Raw genomic sequence first — 16,072 nt, forward strand, 5'->3', positions numbered from 1 at the left:
AAAAATAATACTATTACCGATCGTTAGGTAGTTGGTTTAATGGTGATTGACATGAAACTTAGTAGGGAGGATCACAGTTTGATTCTCTACAATTGCGATTGAGACGAGATTGAAACCACTTGATACTAAACAAGATTAAATTGGTAATGAAAGCAGAAAAAGAAAAACACTATTTGGCTATCCTCCTCATTTCAATTTAGGGGACACTAATTTCAAGATGTACGTTTATAATTTGCTTATTTTTTCTAGTAGTCTTGTACTCTTGTTGCCTAGAGTTGTAGGAAATTTGAAATTCGAACTCCAATTCCTCTATTAATATTAATGTTAAGAATTGAGCTACATTTACGGATTAGTATTTATAATTTGTTATTAAATGGAATAACTCTGAGCTCAATTGATAGGTCATTGTATTATATATGTATGAGTCGGGGTATCTAGCGCAGCTAAGACACCCTAGATAAGTTTGGTCTATAAAAAATAAACAAATAAAACCAAAAAGAGCCTAATCATCACGAGTTTCTTCTCTTTTGTTGTTTCTCCTCACTCACACTCTCTACTCTGTACCATTTCCATCCCACCCTCACCAATGCTATCTCTCTACAACCTCCCGGGCACCACCAATCTCAAACTCCAATTCCCCTCAACAACCCATCTCCGCCACTCCACCACCTTCCCCAATAAAAACCTAACCCAAACCCCCTCAAAATCCCACATTACAAAATCCCTCCTTCAATGGAACCGCAAACCCCAACTCGCCGGAGAAACACCACGTGTAGTCGTAGTAACATCCGGAAAAGGCGGAGTTGGTAAAACAACAACAACCGCAAACATCGGCCTTTCATTAGCCCGTTTAGGGTTTTCAGTTGTTGCAATTGACGCTGACGTTGGATTACGTAATCTAGATCTTTTATTAGGTCTTGAGAATCGAGTCAATTATACCGTCGTTGAAGTTCTCAACGGCGATTGTCGACTCGATCAAGCTTTGGTTAGAGATAAACGTTGGTCTAATTTTGAATTACTTTGTATTTCTAAACCTAGATCTAAATTACCTATTGGATTTGGTGGAAAAGCTTTAACTTGGTTAGTTGAAGCTTTAAAAGCCCGAGGAGACGGAACTGGTGGAACCGGAAATGGAAATGGTTCTGGCTCTGGTTCCAACAGTTCTGTCTGCCCGGACTTTATCCTGATCGATTGCCCTGCGGGAATTGATGCGGGGTTTATAACGGCTATAACACCGGCTAATGAAGCTGTTTTAATTACTACGCCGGATATAACTGCTCTTAGGGATGCTGATAGAGTAACTGGGTTATTGGAATGTGATGGGATTAGGGATATTAAGATGATAGTGAATAGGGTTAGGACTGATATGATTAAAGGCGAAGATATGATGTCAGTTTTGGATGTTCAAGAAATGTTGGGTTTGCCATTACTTGGTGTTATACCTGAGGATAGTGAGGTTATAAGGAGTACTAATAGAGGGTATCCTCTTGTTTTGAATAAGCCCCCTACTTTGGCTGGTTTGGCTTTTGAACAAGCTGCTTGGAGACTTGTGGAACAGGATAGTATGCAAGCTGTTATGGTTGAGGAAGAGCCTAAAAGAGGTTTTTTCTCATTTTTTGGAGGATAAAGTTCAATTGGGTCATTTTTGTTCTTTCATTATTAGGTGCAAGTTTGTAATGAACGGTTTTATGGAGTTTGAGAAATGGTTTTTTGAGGTGAAGTTTGTTTTGGTCTGTGTATAGTTGCAGTTAGTAAAGCTTGTTTTCATGCGTTAAATATGTTCATTCATGATTTATTGCTTTTAATTGATTAGTATTATTATTTTGGTAATGTAAGGATTATTAATTGTATATGTAAACACCTCAGGTGCTGGTTTTGTTGGTATTAGTAATACAATGTTGTAGATGGCTTACCCTGGTATTTTATATTACGGTTGCAATTTTGTAGTTTGCAATATGACGTGATGTGGAAGCAGGGTTCATGGTTACATAAAGTGATGCAGTTCATGGTTATCGGTATGTTATGATACATGCTAGTCCTGTCACGATTCAATGCCACATTTAAAACCAATAGATAGTAATAATTCATGAATTGCAGCATGGATATTGATTTATTTTGAAATGCCATGTTTTTATTTGATGATGATGTATCTTACATTCTTACTAGGATTTGATTCACTATTCAGAAAATAGGATTCTATGATTCACGGTTTGAATCTCAATTCAGTAAGCATGATGCATTTTGTAATTTAAAACCCTAGTTATATCGATGATCAAGTTTTAGTGTGGTATCGGGCGCTCAAATGCATGTTCAACAAAAAATTACACAATGGGGTGTTTGGTTTGATGTGCATTTAAGTATGTACGCTGCTACAACTTTGTCAAGTGTGCTGAGTTTATGAGTAATATCTGTTACCATAATAATATTTTGTTGTAGATGGTTCAACTTAGGATTTTAAATTTGGGCTGCAACTGTTTTATAGCAGTTAGATACAGTCAGTCTGCAATCATAATTTAAATCCATAATTAAATCGGTGATGAAGTTTTGCTTTTAGTGCTGGCATGTCGATTGTGTTTTAGCTGTTAGATACAGTCCACAATCATAATTTAAATCCATAGTTAAATCAGTGAAGTTTTGCTTCTAGTGCTATCATGTCGATTGTTTGGTACAATGATAAAATATTTTGTTGGTTTTTTGTTAGTTTGTAATGATTTTCTCTTAGTTTGTAATGGATTTATGGTGTTTAAGGTTGTTCAAATGTACATGTACTAGTGTTTTCTGAAGTGCAGTTAATTTTTTTCTAGATGGAAGCTGTGTACAATTGAGATTAGTTAGGCTTGGTTCAACTTCATGTTCATTCAAGATTTCTTTCCTCCAATTGATTTGGATTTATTGTGTCGATTCTTCTTTATATTGATATTTGTTGCCACAATCTTCCCTTCTGCTGTTCTGGTATTTGACCACTGAATGATGAGCTTCCATATGGGTAGGTGGGTTAACAAGATGATCATAAATGGGACGAGAAATTTGTATATTAGTGTCTTTTTTTTTTTCTTCATCTTTTATTGTTAGGATCAAACTCGGTACCTGTAGTTTATAACACTCTTGACTCTTATACTCTGCGCACGAACTGTTTGTGCTAGATTCCAGTGGTTGCATGTTAGTGTCTAAGGTTGTAGAACTGTTTCGGCTGCAAACACTTGTTTTAGTGTTTTTAGATGAAAGAGCTAACTGTATGCTGTGATTCTTTAGCCCTATCTCTATTCTTTATTTCTGTTGAACATATTTCATTAGTAGGCGGCTGCTAGTCCATTTTCACTCCCGATTGCAGTATTAACATTATCGATAATATTGCAGATAGCATACAATCAATATGCAGACATAAAAATTAGCAGTTTGTTTTGCTGCTAAGTTCTTTGAAATGGTAAAATTTAGCGGTTTATTTTGCTGCTCGTTTTTATTACAGTACAACAGTAGTTACTTAATATATCACTAGATTTTGATTATCTCTTACAGTAATATGCATCGAACAGTGAATAGTACCTCTTGCAAAACTGGAGTACATTACCACTCTACTCATGATTCGTTGATGGAGAGGAGTTACTACCAGTAGTAGAAATCTGAATGCACAGAATAATTTCTTTATATTTACTCCTTATTGTCCAGCTTGGGCTAATGGCCATCCGCATGCTCGACTGGGTCACCCGACCCCATGAAGTAATAACGTAGATCATATAACGGACACGTTATGATTATAAACAATTACTGCTCAATAGGGACACATGCACCATTTGACACTGCTGTTATGATTATGTCTAAATGTGTTTGATTTGTCTAAAAATGAAGAATTAGACGTAATAACTTTTTGTTGTACTGTGTTTGAGTTTAAAATTGTTTATGGGACCGAACAAATTGGAGGGCCCTCTAGACAAAATTAAAATTTTATACCTCACTAAATCATATCATGACTTTTTATGTCAAGTATAAATTGTTTAAAATACCAAAATAATCCTTTATCTACATAATGTCAAACAAGACAAATGAAATTGTTTGATATATCTTAAAATTTGTCCCGTAAACTTATATTCATACTTATCATATGCAGATTAAACGGATTCTTAAAGATTAAAAGAAAATATTGAAATTGAACACATTACAATGATCAATTCTAACCTAACAAATATTTCAAGGACTAAAACAAAATAACAATGTTCAAAAGAAATAAGTGATATATTTGCAAGTAAAAGAAATAAGAAAAATTTTACAACGACTAAACTGAAAAATAATATATTAATATATTTACATGTACAAAGAAATATATATAAATTAACCATACATAAAGTATATATTGATATGGTTTTTTGTGTTTTTGTATTGCGGAATTTGGTGAGATATAAATTTAGGGAGAAAACTCTCCTCAAATATAGGGTTATATGAAGAATACTAAAGTTCTTGTTTTATTCATTATGCTTATGGCTCTATATATAGAGCTACATAAAAACAAATCATATATTTTTAAAACAAAACTAATCCTATAATAAATTCTAAACAAATCTTAAATATTCTAAATAGAAATATAAATCATAAAACCTAATATTATCATATTTTAAATATAAATCTAAATAATATTTAAATCTAAGATCTTCCAAAAAAGATATTTAGGCATTATTCCCAACACTCCTCCTTGACTGAATATCTTTTTGTTGTATCCAATCTGAGATTTGCACTGAAATTTTATTGTATTTTTTGTTTATCAAGCCTCTCCTCTTTGACCGAATATCTTTGTGTTGTATCCGACCTGAGATTTGAGTTGAAAAAACTTTTTTTTTTGAACACTCCTCCTCGACTGAATATCTTTGTGTTGTATCCAGCATGAGATTCATGTTGATTTTTGTTGTTGTTGTTGTTCATCCACATTCTTTGTTGCTGTTTTTGTTTAACACTCCTCCCTGACTGAATATTTTTATGTTGTATCCAGCCCGAGATTCATGTTGATTTTTGTTTTTGTTGTCTACATCTTCATATGAGACTTGAGCTTTTTTCATGTATTTGTTATGGTTATACATGAAACTATCTCGCATATAACATATGAAAGATGCAGGTTATGGTTATGGTTTTTCTACAACTTCATATGAGACTTGAGCTTTTTTCATGTATTTGTTATGGTTATGGGTTATATAATACATGAAACCATCTCGCATATAACGTATGAAAGGTGTAGGTTATGGTTATGGTTTTTGGCTATGGGTTGTTTTTCTCTTCTTTTTCACATCTTCATAATAAAGATGCAATCAAGGTTATGGGTTGTTGATTTCATGGTTTCTTCTTTTTCTTCGTCTTCATCATCTTCTTCCATCTTCACAGATCTGAACCTTAGCGCTCTGATGCCACTGATATGGTTTTTTGTGTTTTTGTATTGCGGAATTTGGTGAGATATAAATTTAGGGAGAAAACTCTCCTCAAATATAGGGTTATATGAAGAATACTAAAGTTCTTGTTTTATTCATTATGCTTATGGCTCTATATATAGAGCTACATAAAAACAAATCATATATTTTTAAAACAAAACTAATCCTATAATAAATTCTAAACAAATCTTAAATATTCTAAATAGAAATATAAATCATAAAACCTAATATTATCATATTTTAAATATAAATCTAAATAATATTTAAATATAAGATCTTCCAAAAAAGATATTTAGGCATTATTCCCAACATATATAACTCAAAATATTAGACATCAAATTTTAACATTTCATCCTCACATGTGAAAAGAAAGGGTAGTCAAAATCCATTGAATATAGACCATTGAGAAAGGTGAGTGCATTCAACACTAAGACTACGCTTTCCCTATGGAAAGAAAACATTTGGAATCCATAATTGTCGTAAACAATAATATATATTTGGAGCAAGACGTCAGTGTTTTGATTGTGAAAATATGATATAGCACACATGCATTTTAGATAGATTTTGATGCATCTTAAAAGTTAGGTCGAGTTTAATTCAATTTTTATAAAATTCACATGTTAGACAAACATAATTTCCAATTATAAATAGTATATTTTTAGATTATATCTTGTGCAGTTTTAGCGACTTTTAACAATCCATATTTATGGGTGAACGATGTACTATCAAAGGCAAGTATTTTTGGTTGGAGTTTATTATTAGCTAGATAACCGACACGTATGGCCTTGGCAAGCAAGGGTATCATTGTTAATCCGCGCGAAACATTGTTAAGCAAGGGAGGACGAAGACATTCAACATTTATTTTTTAATTGCTCTTTTTCGACTCTAGTTTGGATGAATATTTATAAATAGTTGAAGGTGAAATTTATTTCTTTTGAGGAAGTTTGGATTCATTTCAATTCATTTGGTGATTTGGTGAGGAACAAGAAAGGAATGAAGGCTCGTCATTTGATTTGGTTAACTACTACTTGGAGTATTTGGAGACTACGTAATAGTATTTTGTTCCGAGGAGGAGCTGCAAATTTGTCTTCAATAGTTAATCAGATTGTCAATATTTCCTGGTTTTGGTTTATCAGTAGGATAGGGAATGCTTCTTCTCTTGTTTTTTTTTTATTGGTGTAATGATCCATTATGGTGTTTTCAAAACATCTAATAGTGTTTCTCGAATTGTAATGGTTGAATACACCTTGTACTTCTTATAATTCAATTTTTGCTTATAAAAAAAATCCATATTAACTCGGGTGAAGAAAATCTGTAATAAGTCCGTAATATAATACTAGTATATAACATGATTAAATATGTTTTAGTTTTATAAAATTATGAAATTTTAAGTTTAGTCTCTCAATAATTTATTCACTTTTAATCCTAATTTGTATTTTATAGGAACTATTTTCAGGATTAAAAGTATATTTTTTCTATAAAATATTTTCAAAATGGAGACTATTTTTTCAAACTAGCATGGAGGACTGAAATTTTAAAATTTAATATGGAATAAACCTAAAAGCTTATAATTTTATTAATCACTAAAAATATATTTAACATTTCAACACACACTGTTTTTTCTGGTCAAAACACACACTCTGTTCTACTAGGTAACATTCATATTAGTTCCATTAAATCAAATTTATACAAATTTGGTATGAATTTTAAACAATAAATAAGTTTATCTTAGAAAGTGTTTGTTAGTGAATACTAACTGAATATGTATCTTGCACGTTATTGGAAAAACAAGACAAGGAAATGGTTAGGTTCACGTCATGTGAATTGTGAGATAAATCTTAAATTCTTAATGGTCATGCATGTGGAGTGAATTGACAACCTTACCATAATTTATATTGTTTAATTTATAGTTTATACGCGTCAATTTATGATGTATAAGTAACATAAATTTTACATTAAATCGTCTCATAAGTCTTAGCTCAACTGACAAAAATATTGAAATTGTTAGGTCATGCATCGTGACCCGGGTTTGAACCTGGGATCTCACAATTATGTGAGTTTAATTTCTTTGGATTACCACTTCATCTAAGATAAAAAAAAAAAATTACATTAAATCAAAGGATTGATCTGGTGGTAAAAAGACACGTCTTAAATTCGAGAAGTTCCAGGTTCGACCGTTATATGAATTTTAAGGTCTTCCCTATCTTGAACTGAGCCACCATCCTCTCCCACTAAATTTTTTCTTATAAAAAAAAAAAGAAAGATTAATTTTACTTTATTATACACAATTTAATTTTTATTAATGGATTAAAATCAGATACAATATGATTTATTGATTTTTTTAAGTAATTTAGTGACTTTGAATTTCATACTCAAGGTGAATAAGTGGCTAAAATAGTGGGTGTAGCAATGAATGGGAATTGGAGTCTCAAATTTGCTTTGATACTTGATACTTGGAGTCCATGGGAAAGAGGACTTCCGGAAGATTAGAGTGTATTCATATTCCTTGATAGCCATAAGATGAATGCCCTCTTACTCATCCTCTACGTACCCCCGTGGAAAATGTGCTTCATATTCATCACAGTGACTGAGAACTCTATCGAAGCAAATCATGTGGCTAACCATGTGGCGAAATATGGATTATCCTTGATTCCTAATGCACATGCCAACTTCAAATTTCTGTTGATCATTGAAAACACCAAAAATTCTTAAAACAAAAATGAAAGTTAAAAGGACAAAAGATTATGATAACAGAGATTTTTATTCCTTTTTAATAAATCTAGTAGTTAAAATTTTATCTTTAAGATGAATAAATAGAGCATACGAAGTTTGAACCACAATCCTTATATATATATATATATATATATATATATATATATATATATATAATATAATCTCTCTACCATCTTAACTAGAGCTGTCAAAACGGGCGGTCCGGCCATTTTCGGGCCGGCCCAGTCGGGCTTCGTCAGGCCGGACTAAAAAGCCCGGATAAAAAACGGGCTACCAAAATTAGTGTTCGAGCTCAGCCCGGCCCGGTACGGGTAGTCAGGCTTTCGAGCCGGCCCGTTTTTTTTTTTTACTTCTAGTGCTCAAACTCAACCATGTAAATAACATTAATAATTCTCGCGCGTCCTATTTTTTACTCATCAGCTATATATATATATATATAATAATTCTTGCGCGCCGTATTTTTACTCATCCCCTCTCTACGAGTTTCTCGCGCGCCCTATTTTTACTCATCCACTACCTACGAGTTTCTCGCGCGTCATATTTTTACTCATCCGCTACCTACGACTTTCTCGCGCGCCCTATTTTTACTCATCCTCTACGTACGAGTTTCTCGCGCGCCCTATTTTTATTCATCTACTACGTACGAGTTTCTCGCGCATCCTATTTTTACTCATTTGCTACCTACGAGTTTCTTGGGTGCCCTATTTTTACTCATCTGCTATACTTAAGTAGCGGATAGTGTTTTATAATTTATATTACAAACTAATTTCAAATTATCAAAAACAAATTATTTATATTTATATTTTATTTTTTAATTTTTAATTTTTACATCCTATTTTTTTAATTTTTAACTGGCCTTTATCGAGCCGGACTAAAAAATCTGGAAATAATTCAGGTTAGAATTTTCAAAGTCCGAGCCCAAAAAAAAATCGGGCTTGGCGGACCAGCCTATTCGAGCTAGCCCATTTTGACAGCTCTAATCTTAACTTACTTGGGGGAAGGACAAAAAGATTAGTAAATATAGAAATAAAAATAAAATGGTAGGTTTTATAAAGAAAATAAAACATACTATAGGATTGTAATGTTCCACGAGGTTATTTTATAATGGTCCCCACTCCCCACATTCACACAAAAAACACCTTCATCTTTTTTTTTTGACGCAAAAAAAAAAAGCACCTCCATCTTAATAAATGTCCTAAACACATCCCAAAAGTTGTGGTCTCTGTTCTTCCTCCCTTTTTAAAAACCTTCATTCCAACACCAATTTCATCTTCACAATCACATTCATATACAATCTCTCTCTCTCTCTCAACACTTTTCACAACTACAAAACCAAGCATCAATTTTTCAAGCTAAAAAAAAAACCATACTTAACCTATGGCGGCAGGACTAACCGCCACAATAACCTTACAACCCTTAAACCGTCACTATAAACCTTTGTTTCCTCATCTTCAAAAACAAACACCAACACTTATTTTTTCCCCTTTAAGATGTTTTTTACATCAAAAAACAACCTTAAAAACCCAAAGATTGAAAAACTTCACTCTTTGTGTTCTCATGGAAGACCCAAAACAAGATACCCAAATGGAAATTGAAGATGAAAAATCACCCCTTTTAGAGAATAATTATGTTCCTCAAATTGTGTCACAAAAAATGGAAGAGAAAATGAAAAGAAAAAAGTCAGAAAGGTTGACTTATCTTGTTGCAGCTGTTATGTCTAGTCTTGGTATAACATCTATGGCTGTTTTGGCTGTTTATTATAGATTTTCATGGCAAATGGAGGTAAGTGTTGAAATATTGTTTCTTAATTTTTTTTATTTTTTTTTAAAATATTTTCTTTCTATTTTATTTATTTTTTGTTTATGTACATTGTTTTTTATTTGAAAGGATCTGAATCTGAAATTGTGTTTTGTTTATTTAGGGTAGTGGAGAAATTCCTTGGTCAGAAATGTTTGGTACATTTGCTCTATCAGTTGGTGCTGCTGTAAGTTCAAATTTTTATTTTATTTATGTTTTTAATGAAAAAGTTCTAATTTTGTTTTAGTACTATTGTGGTGACTAATTTGCAACTGTTTAGTACTAAATTAAGCCTTTTTTATTCCTCAAAGGTTTCCAATTTCGATGACTAATTAAATTATATTATTTTTCTTAGAGTTTAATTGACATTTTAATAAGAAATAACTTCATCCTATCTCAATACAACATAACTTGATGTATTTGGACATAATACATCAACTTTGAACTAGATACATTTTATTGACAAAACTTTATCTTATATTTAAAATTGAAGGGACTATAATTAATGATGAACTCAAAGAATTGGGTGTGTTCATTATTAATTTTGGATAATAAATTCAAATGGGCATGTTTAATTTTCAGGTGGGTATGGAGTTTTGGGCTAGATGGGCTCACAAGGCTCTTTGGCATGCTTCCTTATGGCACATGCATGAGGTATGTATACTTCCAATTCTTTTCTTTTTAAATTTCGGATCTTGTTAATGAGTGTCTCCGAAATACTGTTTAATTATCTTAAATAATAGTTTTTATAAAATTTTATGAAAATGTATAAAGACAGTGCATTGAAAATTAAAATATTTAATTTTTTAAACAAATAATTTCTTTAAATGGATTGTAGATAATCCCTTTAAATTTCTTAAGAATGCAAGAAACAAAAGTAGACATCAAAATTCAAACCTTCTTGGTATTTAATTTATTTTTTATGCTAAGATTAATACCAAAAGCAAGGTTCAAGACCCATATGAAAATGTGTATAATTTTGATTTTACACTTCATACAAGTTTTATACAATACTCCAACCAATAGCTATGGACTATCTGATACGTGCAAGCAAGCAAGCAAAGAGAAAAAAACAAAAAATGAAATTGAATTGAATTGAATTTTGCAGTCCCATCATAGAGCAAGAGAAGGAGCTTTTGAGTTGAATGATGTTTTTGCAATAATCAATGCTGTCCCTGCTATCGCTCTCCTTAACTTTGGTTTCTTCCACAAAGGTCTCATCCCTGGTCTTTGCTTTGGTGCGGTAAGTTTCTCTCTTCTTCTTCTTCTTAATTGCCAACTCTTGCGGTGAAGGGTTGGTTACCAATAACGTTTTTTGAAGTTAACAATTATAATTTGTTCTTATTATGTGTCATCTAAAAAGATATGTTATCCCTCCGTCCCAAAATATAAGCAAAAATTGTTCAATGAAAGTTGATGTATTTGGTTTAAAATTTAGTCCAGATACATTCACTTTTATTGACCTCCTTTTACTTATATTTTGGGACGGAGTAGTACTCCGTAACTCCCAAAATATAAATAAAAATGAGTCAAAAGAATTTGATGTACTCATTCTTGTCCTGTATATAAAAAAAATTTAGTTTCTAGATTTATTGTACTCCCCCGGTCCTAAATATAAGAGAAAGTCAAATTAGATTCATTTACAGTCTAATGTATTTGGTATATATTATAGGCTATATATATTAGATTATCAATAAATCTAAAAATTAGATTATCTCTTATATTTAGGACTAGATGGAGTATCTAGACAATATTAAAGTCTAGATACATCATTTATATAATGAATCTAAAATGTAAAATTTTTCTTATATATATGACTGGAGGGAAGGGAGTATTTGGTTAAAGATTTGGACTAAATACGTTTACTTTTGTTGATAAACTTTTGCTTATATTTGGCCAACATAGAGAGGTTGAGCTCTCCCTAAGACGTATTGTTCTGGATTATCGGTGTCTTTTCATCTGATAATCAGAAGGTTAATAAAAAAATTACTTTCTTTTAGTAATAAATTAAATAAAGAAATTTTTAAACAAATTGGTTTAAAAATAAAGGTACTTGGTTTGAAAATTGGCATTAGCAAAAAAAAAAAAAAAAGTATGTTTATAGAATTTTGAATATACAAATAATTATTTGTAAAAAGTCTTATAATTAAAAACGAAGGAAACCTGTTTTATCCAAAGCTTTCTAAAATGATAGATACTGAAACGTCTTAAAAAAAAAAAATACTGAAATATATATTTATTTCAAAATATATTCCATTTTCAATTATGACTAAATGACATTCTAAAGAGTTCCCTTAATTTAGACCATCCTTATTTTTGTGCAGGGTCTTGGGATTACGGTGTTTGGGATGGCCTACATGTTTGTACACGACGGATTGGTTCATAAGAGATTCTCAGTAGGACCCATTGCCAATGTGCCCTATTTCAGAAGGGTAGCTGCTGCCCACAAAGTAATTATCCTTAGCATCATAACATTATTATTTATTTTTTTTAAACAAATTTAGGTAAAAAAAAAAAAGAAAGGCATTTGTTTATGTTTTGTGGTATAAGGTTTGATATCATGATTTTCTTGTCTTTTATTTCAGCTTCACCATTCAGACAAATTCGATGGGGTGCCATATGGGCTGTTTTTGGGACCAAAGGTAAGAGCTGTATTCTTGTACTATCATAGTTTAATTTTTTTTTATTTAAAAAAAAAAATCAAATTGATGAACTAAAACTTGTTAAATGTTAATATTTGTATGTTTTTTGTTATATTAACTGATGGGCCATAAACAAATATGGTGTGCAGGAACTTGAAGAGGTGGGAGGGTTAGAAGAGCTAGAGAAAGAGATAAGTAGGAGGACAAAATCATACAATAATAGTTCATGACAAAAGCAAACACTAATCTAGATATGTTTTAAAAAGTTATCATTGTAAAGGAAAATATTGAATGAAATGATAAAGAAAAAATAATTTTGCTTCCATTTGTACAGCAATTAATTAATAATTTGTTCCAAAATAAGAAGGAAGAAGTCGTCAACAAATCTTAGTTCAATTATCAAATATCGAAATTATTAGGTCAGATGTCGTGGTCAAAATTCAAACCAATTCTTTCACTTATATGTGTGAATTTTTTATTGTCGGCTTTTATTATTTGAGAAATATTAAAGAGCACTAATAAACAGAAGTAGTGTGACAAATAATTTACTTCTTTTTTTACCAAAGTGTGACAAATAATTTGTTTTGACACAAGTGTGACAAATAATTGAGGGCTTCATTTATGTCCTTTTGCTTTCACAAAAAGAGGTCAGCAAATACTTGTACCTATTGGAATGGGGTCAGTCAGCTACATTACATTTGCTCAAAGTTGGTTGCTACCTTCAGTGGGGCTTTAATCTTTAAATGCCACATAAGAAGGGAAGGGCCATAGTGCCACCAACAATGCATCAGCACTATAAACCTCCTAAAAGGTAGGGAATGATTTACTTGGATTCAAATGAAATGTAAAAGAAAATGTAATATCAATAATGCAAGTGTTATTAGTCAAAAAAATAATGCAAGTGTTAAACTATTATGTTTGGTCTAGTGGTGAGGGGTTTGAATAATATACTAGAGATTTTAGGTTTGATCTTTGGCTCAATTGTAAAAAACATAAAATAATGCAAGTGTTTTCTTGTACTTTTTTTAGTGTCATACATTCTTGCCATTAATTAATTGTTTACTATTATTATCCTATACTTTCAGTGTAGTTCAAACCCTTACCATTCTTATCACCTATGAAGTCCCGATACGTCACACGATACCGATACGACACCGATATGACACCAATACGGTGATACGAGAAATTTTTGAAAATTCTCGATACGATACGGCCACGATACGTTATTTTAAAATTAAATTTAAAATTAAATATATACATATAAATGCACAATATACAAACATAACTAAAATCGATAATGATAAAAAAAGATTACATTCAAATTACTCAAATTGAGCAAACAAGTAACAACTGCTGGTGGTGCGAGGAGTGGCGGTGGCCCTCCGCACCACCTCTGTCCAAATCTGTAACGGTGGAACACGTTTCGGTGGATATTCTCGGGTTCGATTCGGTTCGTCTGGGTTTGTGTCTCTCTGGTTCAGGTTAGGTTCGATCAACATCATCTTCGTCGTGGTGGTGATGATCAGTTTGGTTAATCTGGCTTACACTACTCGTTGGTTGTGTGGGTTTCTTGTTCTGGAGTTTCGTGGGTTTTTGTTTCGTGCCTTCCTTGTCTTGGACAGTTCAACAGTTCTGGTTATTCGGTTTTGTTGTTGATAGTTTTGGCATTTCTGGCGCTATGTTTATTAGTTTCATTTGGATTTCTCAGAACTCAAGTCGTCGCAGCTTGGGTTTGTAAGACTCGAAAGGGCTGTTTCTACTTGTTGTGCCTTGTCAAAGGGGGTTGGTACTTGAATCGGTTCGTGTTGGCGGACGATTCATTCTCCTTTTGGAGATGCAAAAGCTCACACGTCACTCTTTTTTTTTTTTTTTTGCTATTTGGTTTCGTGCTTGTACGCGAGTTTGCTGGATAGTTCTGGTGGTGTGTGCGCATTATGTCTGTTTTTTAGACCACCTTTGTCTGATACCCATCTGAGTTGATTATGTGTATGCAGGGGCGGACTAAAAAATTTAGGCATTACAATTTTTTTTCATCTCGATAATATTTCAGTTAAACAACAAACAATATGTAAAATTACTACTAATACAACATGTATATCAAAAAAAAAAAAAAAAACCAACAAACCAAAAAATATTTATTCAAAAAAATAAACCAACAAACTATATCTAAAAAATCACAAAATTTCTATTCGAAAAAAAAAGAACTACTAATTTATTGAATATATGTTAAATCATGCATATCACTTGTTTAATTCAATCAGCTTATATCTTATTAATTTTTGTTCCAATTTTACCCGTGTTTAATATTTATTCTAATTTTACTGTATTATCTTAGTTGAAAAAATTAAATATTAATTAAACTTTTTTTTATGTCCTGTCATATTTATATGGTAGTTCAATTGCTAATTTTACCCAATTCTATAAATTCAATTAGTGGTCCACTATATTTTGACAAAAAAGTCAAAGTTGATGATTATAAAATTAAGTTATATAACTAAAAATAATAAAAAAAAATTTAGAAGTCTTAATTTTTATAGAGATAAAAAAATAATATGCAATCTTATTAATTATTAAAATTAACAGTCACACAAAAAGATCTCATCAACTCCTAATATGTCTTGTCCACATAATTCAATCTTGTTGGAATCTTCCACTTGCATTTCATGCAGTCAAGGCCAAACCTTGTCCAGCTCATGAAGCTCCAAAAGTGAACAAAGATCTAAAAGAAAACGATTGGGTATGTATATAATTTGGCCTTTCCAATTTTTTTTTCTGGTTATTAATTCCTTCAGAAAGGGTGATTTATTTTATTTTTTAAAATCGAAAATTTAAGCTATTTGAGTCTCCAAAGTGAACAAAGATCTAAACGAAAATGATTGGGTACGTTTGTTCCGACTTTTTTTCAACATTAAAACTACTTTAAGAGTAAAGTTAAAATTATGAGCTTTTAAAATAAAGCGAAAGTTGTTTGGTGAATCCAATTTTTTTAGCTTAACTTTTTTTTTTTCTTTTATAGATGGATTTTAGATGTAAAGAATCCACCCCTCATGCAAAGCAATATCAGGTAGAACTACCAGTCTAATATAAAATTTCAGGTTGAATTGTCAATATCTGGTAGAAGTATTGTTTTTATTAAAAAGGTTAAATACATTTAGAGGTATTTTAAGTTTAATATTTATAACATGTTATTCTCTTAAATTTTTTAAATCAAATTGATTCTTTAAATTTTTATATATCACACGTTTATTTATTTGTTACAAACTAAAAAAAGAAAAAGAAACAGTGTGTATGCAAATAAAATTTTTTTGGACAAAATGTATGTAAATAAAATTGATAACTTCATTATATGCATGAAAATGTAAATGTATCAATCAATTTATTATTTATTATGTAAAGCAAGCATAGTGCACAAATAAAAAATTGTTAGATTTTGGGGGAAAAATAGAGTCACGACTCATGAGTCAATTTTTTAATATACTAAAAAATCAGAAA

The 16,072-nt window shown here is 31.3% G+C and overlaps 2 protein-coding genes across 2 annotated transcripts; both read left to right on the forward strand.

Annotated features, from left to right (window-relative positions):
• The first annotated feature begins 495 nt into the window (after positions 1–495).
• LOC123910868 (putative septum site-determining protein minD homolog, chloroplastic) lies at positions 496–1,925 on the forward strand. The gene has a single exon (XM_045962150.1). It carries the CDS (start codon positions 587–589, stop codon positions 1,625–1,627), a length of 1,041 nt encoding a protein of 346 aa, XP_045818106.1. The 5' UTR covers positions 496–586; the 3' UTR covers positions 1,628–1,925.
• A 7,432-nt stretch (positions 1,926–9,357) lies between these two features.
• Positions 9,358–12,943, forward strand: LOC123910101 (beta-carotene hydroxylase 2, chloroplastic-like). The gene is made up of 7 exons (XM_045961150.1): positions 9,358–9,923; positions 10,063–10,125; positions 10,521–10,592; positions 11,047–11,181; positions 12,263–12,388; positions 12,524–12,580; positions 12,730–12,943. Exons 1-7 carry the CDS (start codon positions 9,519–9,521, stop codon positions 12,808–12,810), a joined length of 939 nt encoding a protein of 312 aa, XP_045817106.1. The 5' UTR covers positions 9,358–9,518; the 3' UTR covers positions 12,811–12,943.
• Positions 12,944–16,072: the final 3,129 nt, after the last annotated feature.

This window comes from Trifolium pratense, linkage group LG2, assembly GCF_020283565.1.
Source record: "Trifolium pratense cultivar HEN17-A07 linkage group LG2, ARS_RC_1.1, whole genome shotgun sequence".
NCBI lineage: Eukaryota > Viridiplantae > Streptophyta > Magnoliopsida > Fabales > Fabaceae > Trifolium > Trifolium pratense.

Bases quoted from the DNA above. Each gene is read 5' to 3' on its own strand.
- LOC123910868 (XM_045962150.1), top strand. From the start codon at position 587: ATGCTATCTCTCTACAACCTCCCGGGCACCACCAATCTCAAACTCCAA.
- LOC123910101 (XM_045961150.1), top strand. From the start codon at position 9,519: ATGGCGGCAGGACTAACCGCCACAATAACCTTACAACCCTTAAACCGT. The intron at 9,924-10,062 runs GTAAGTGTTGAA...TTGTTTATTTAG, and splicing joins GATTTTCATGGCAAATGGAG to GGTAGTGGAGAAATTCCTTG. The intron at 12,389-12,523 runs GTAATTATCCTT...CTTTTATTTCAG, and splicing joins GGGTAGCTGCTGCCCACAAA to CTTCACCATTCAGACAAATT.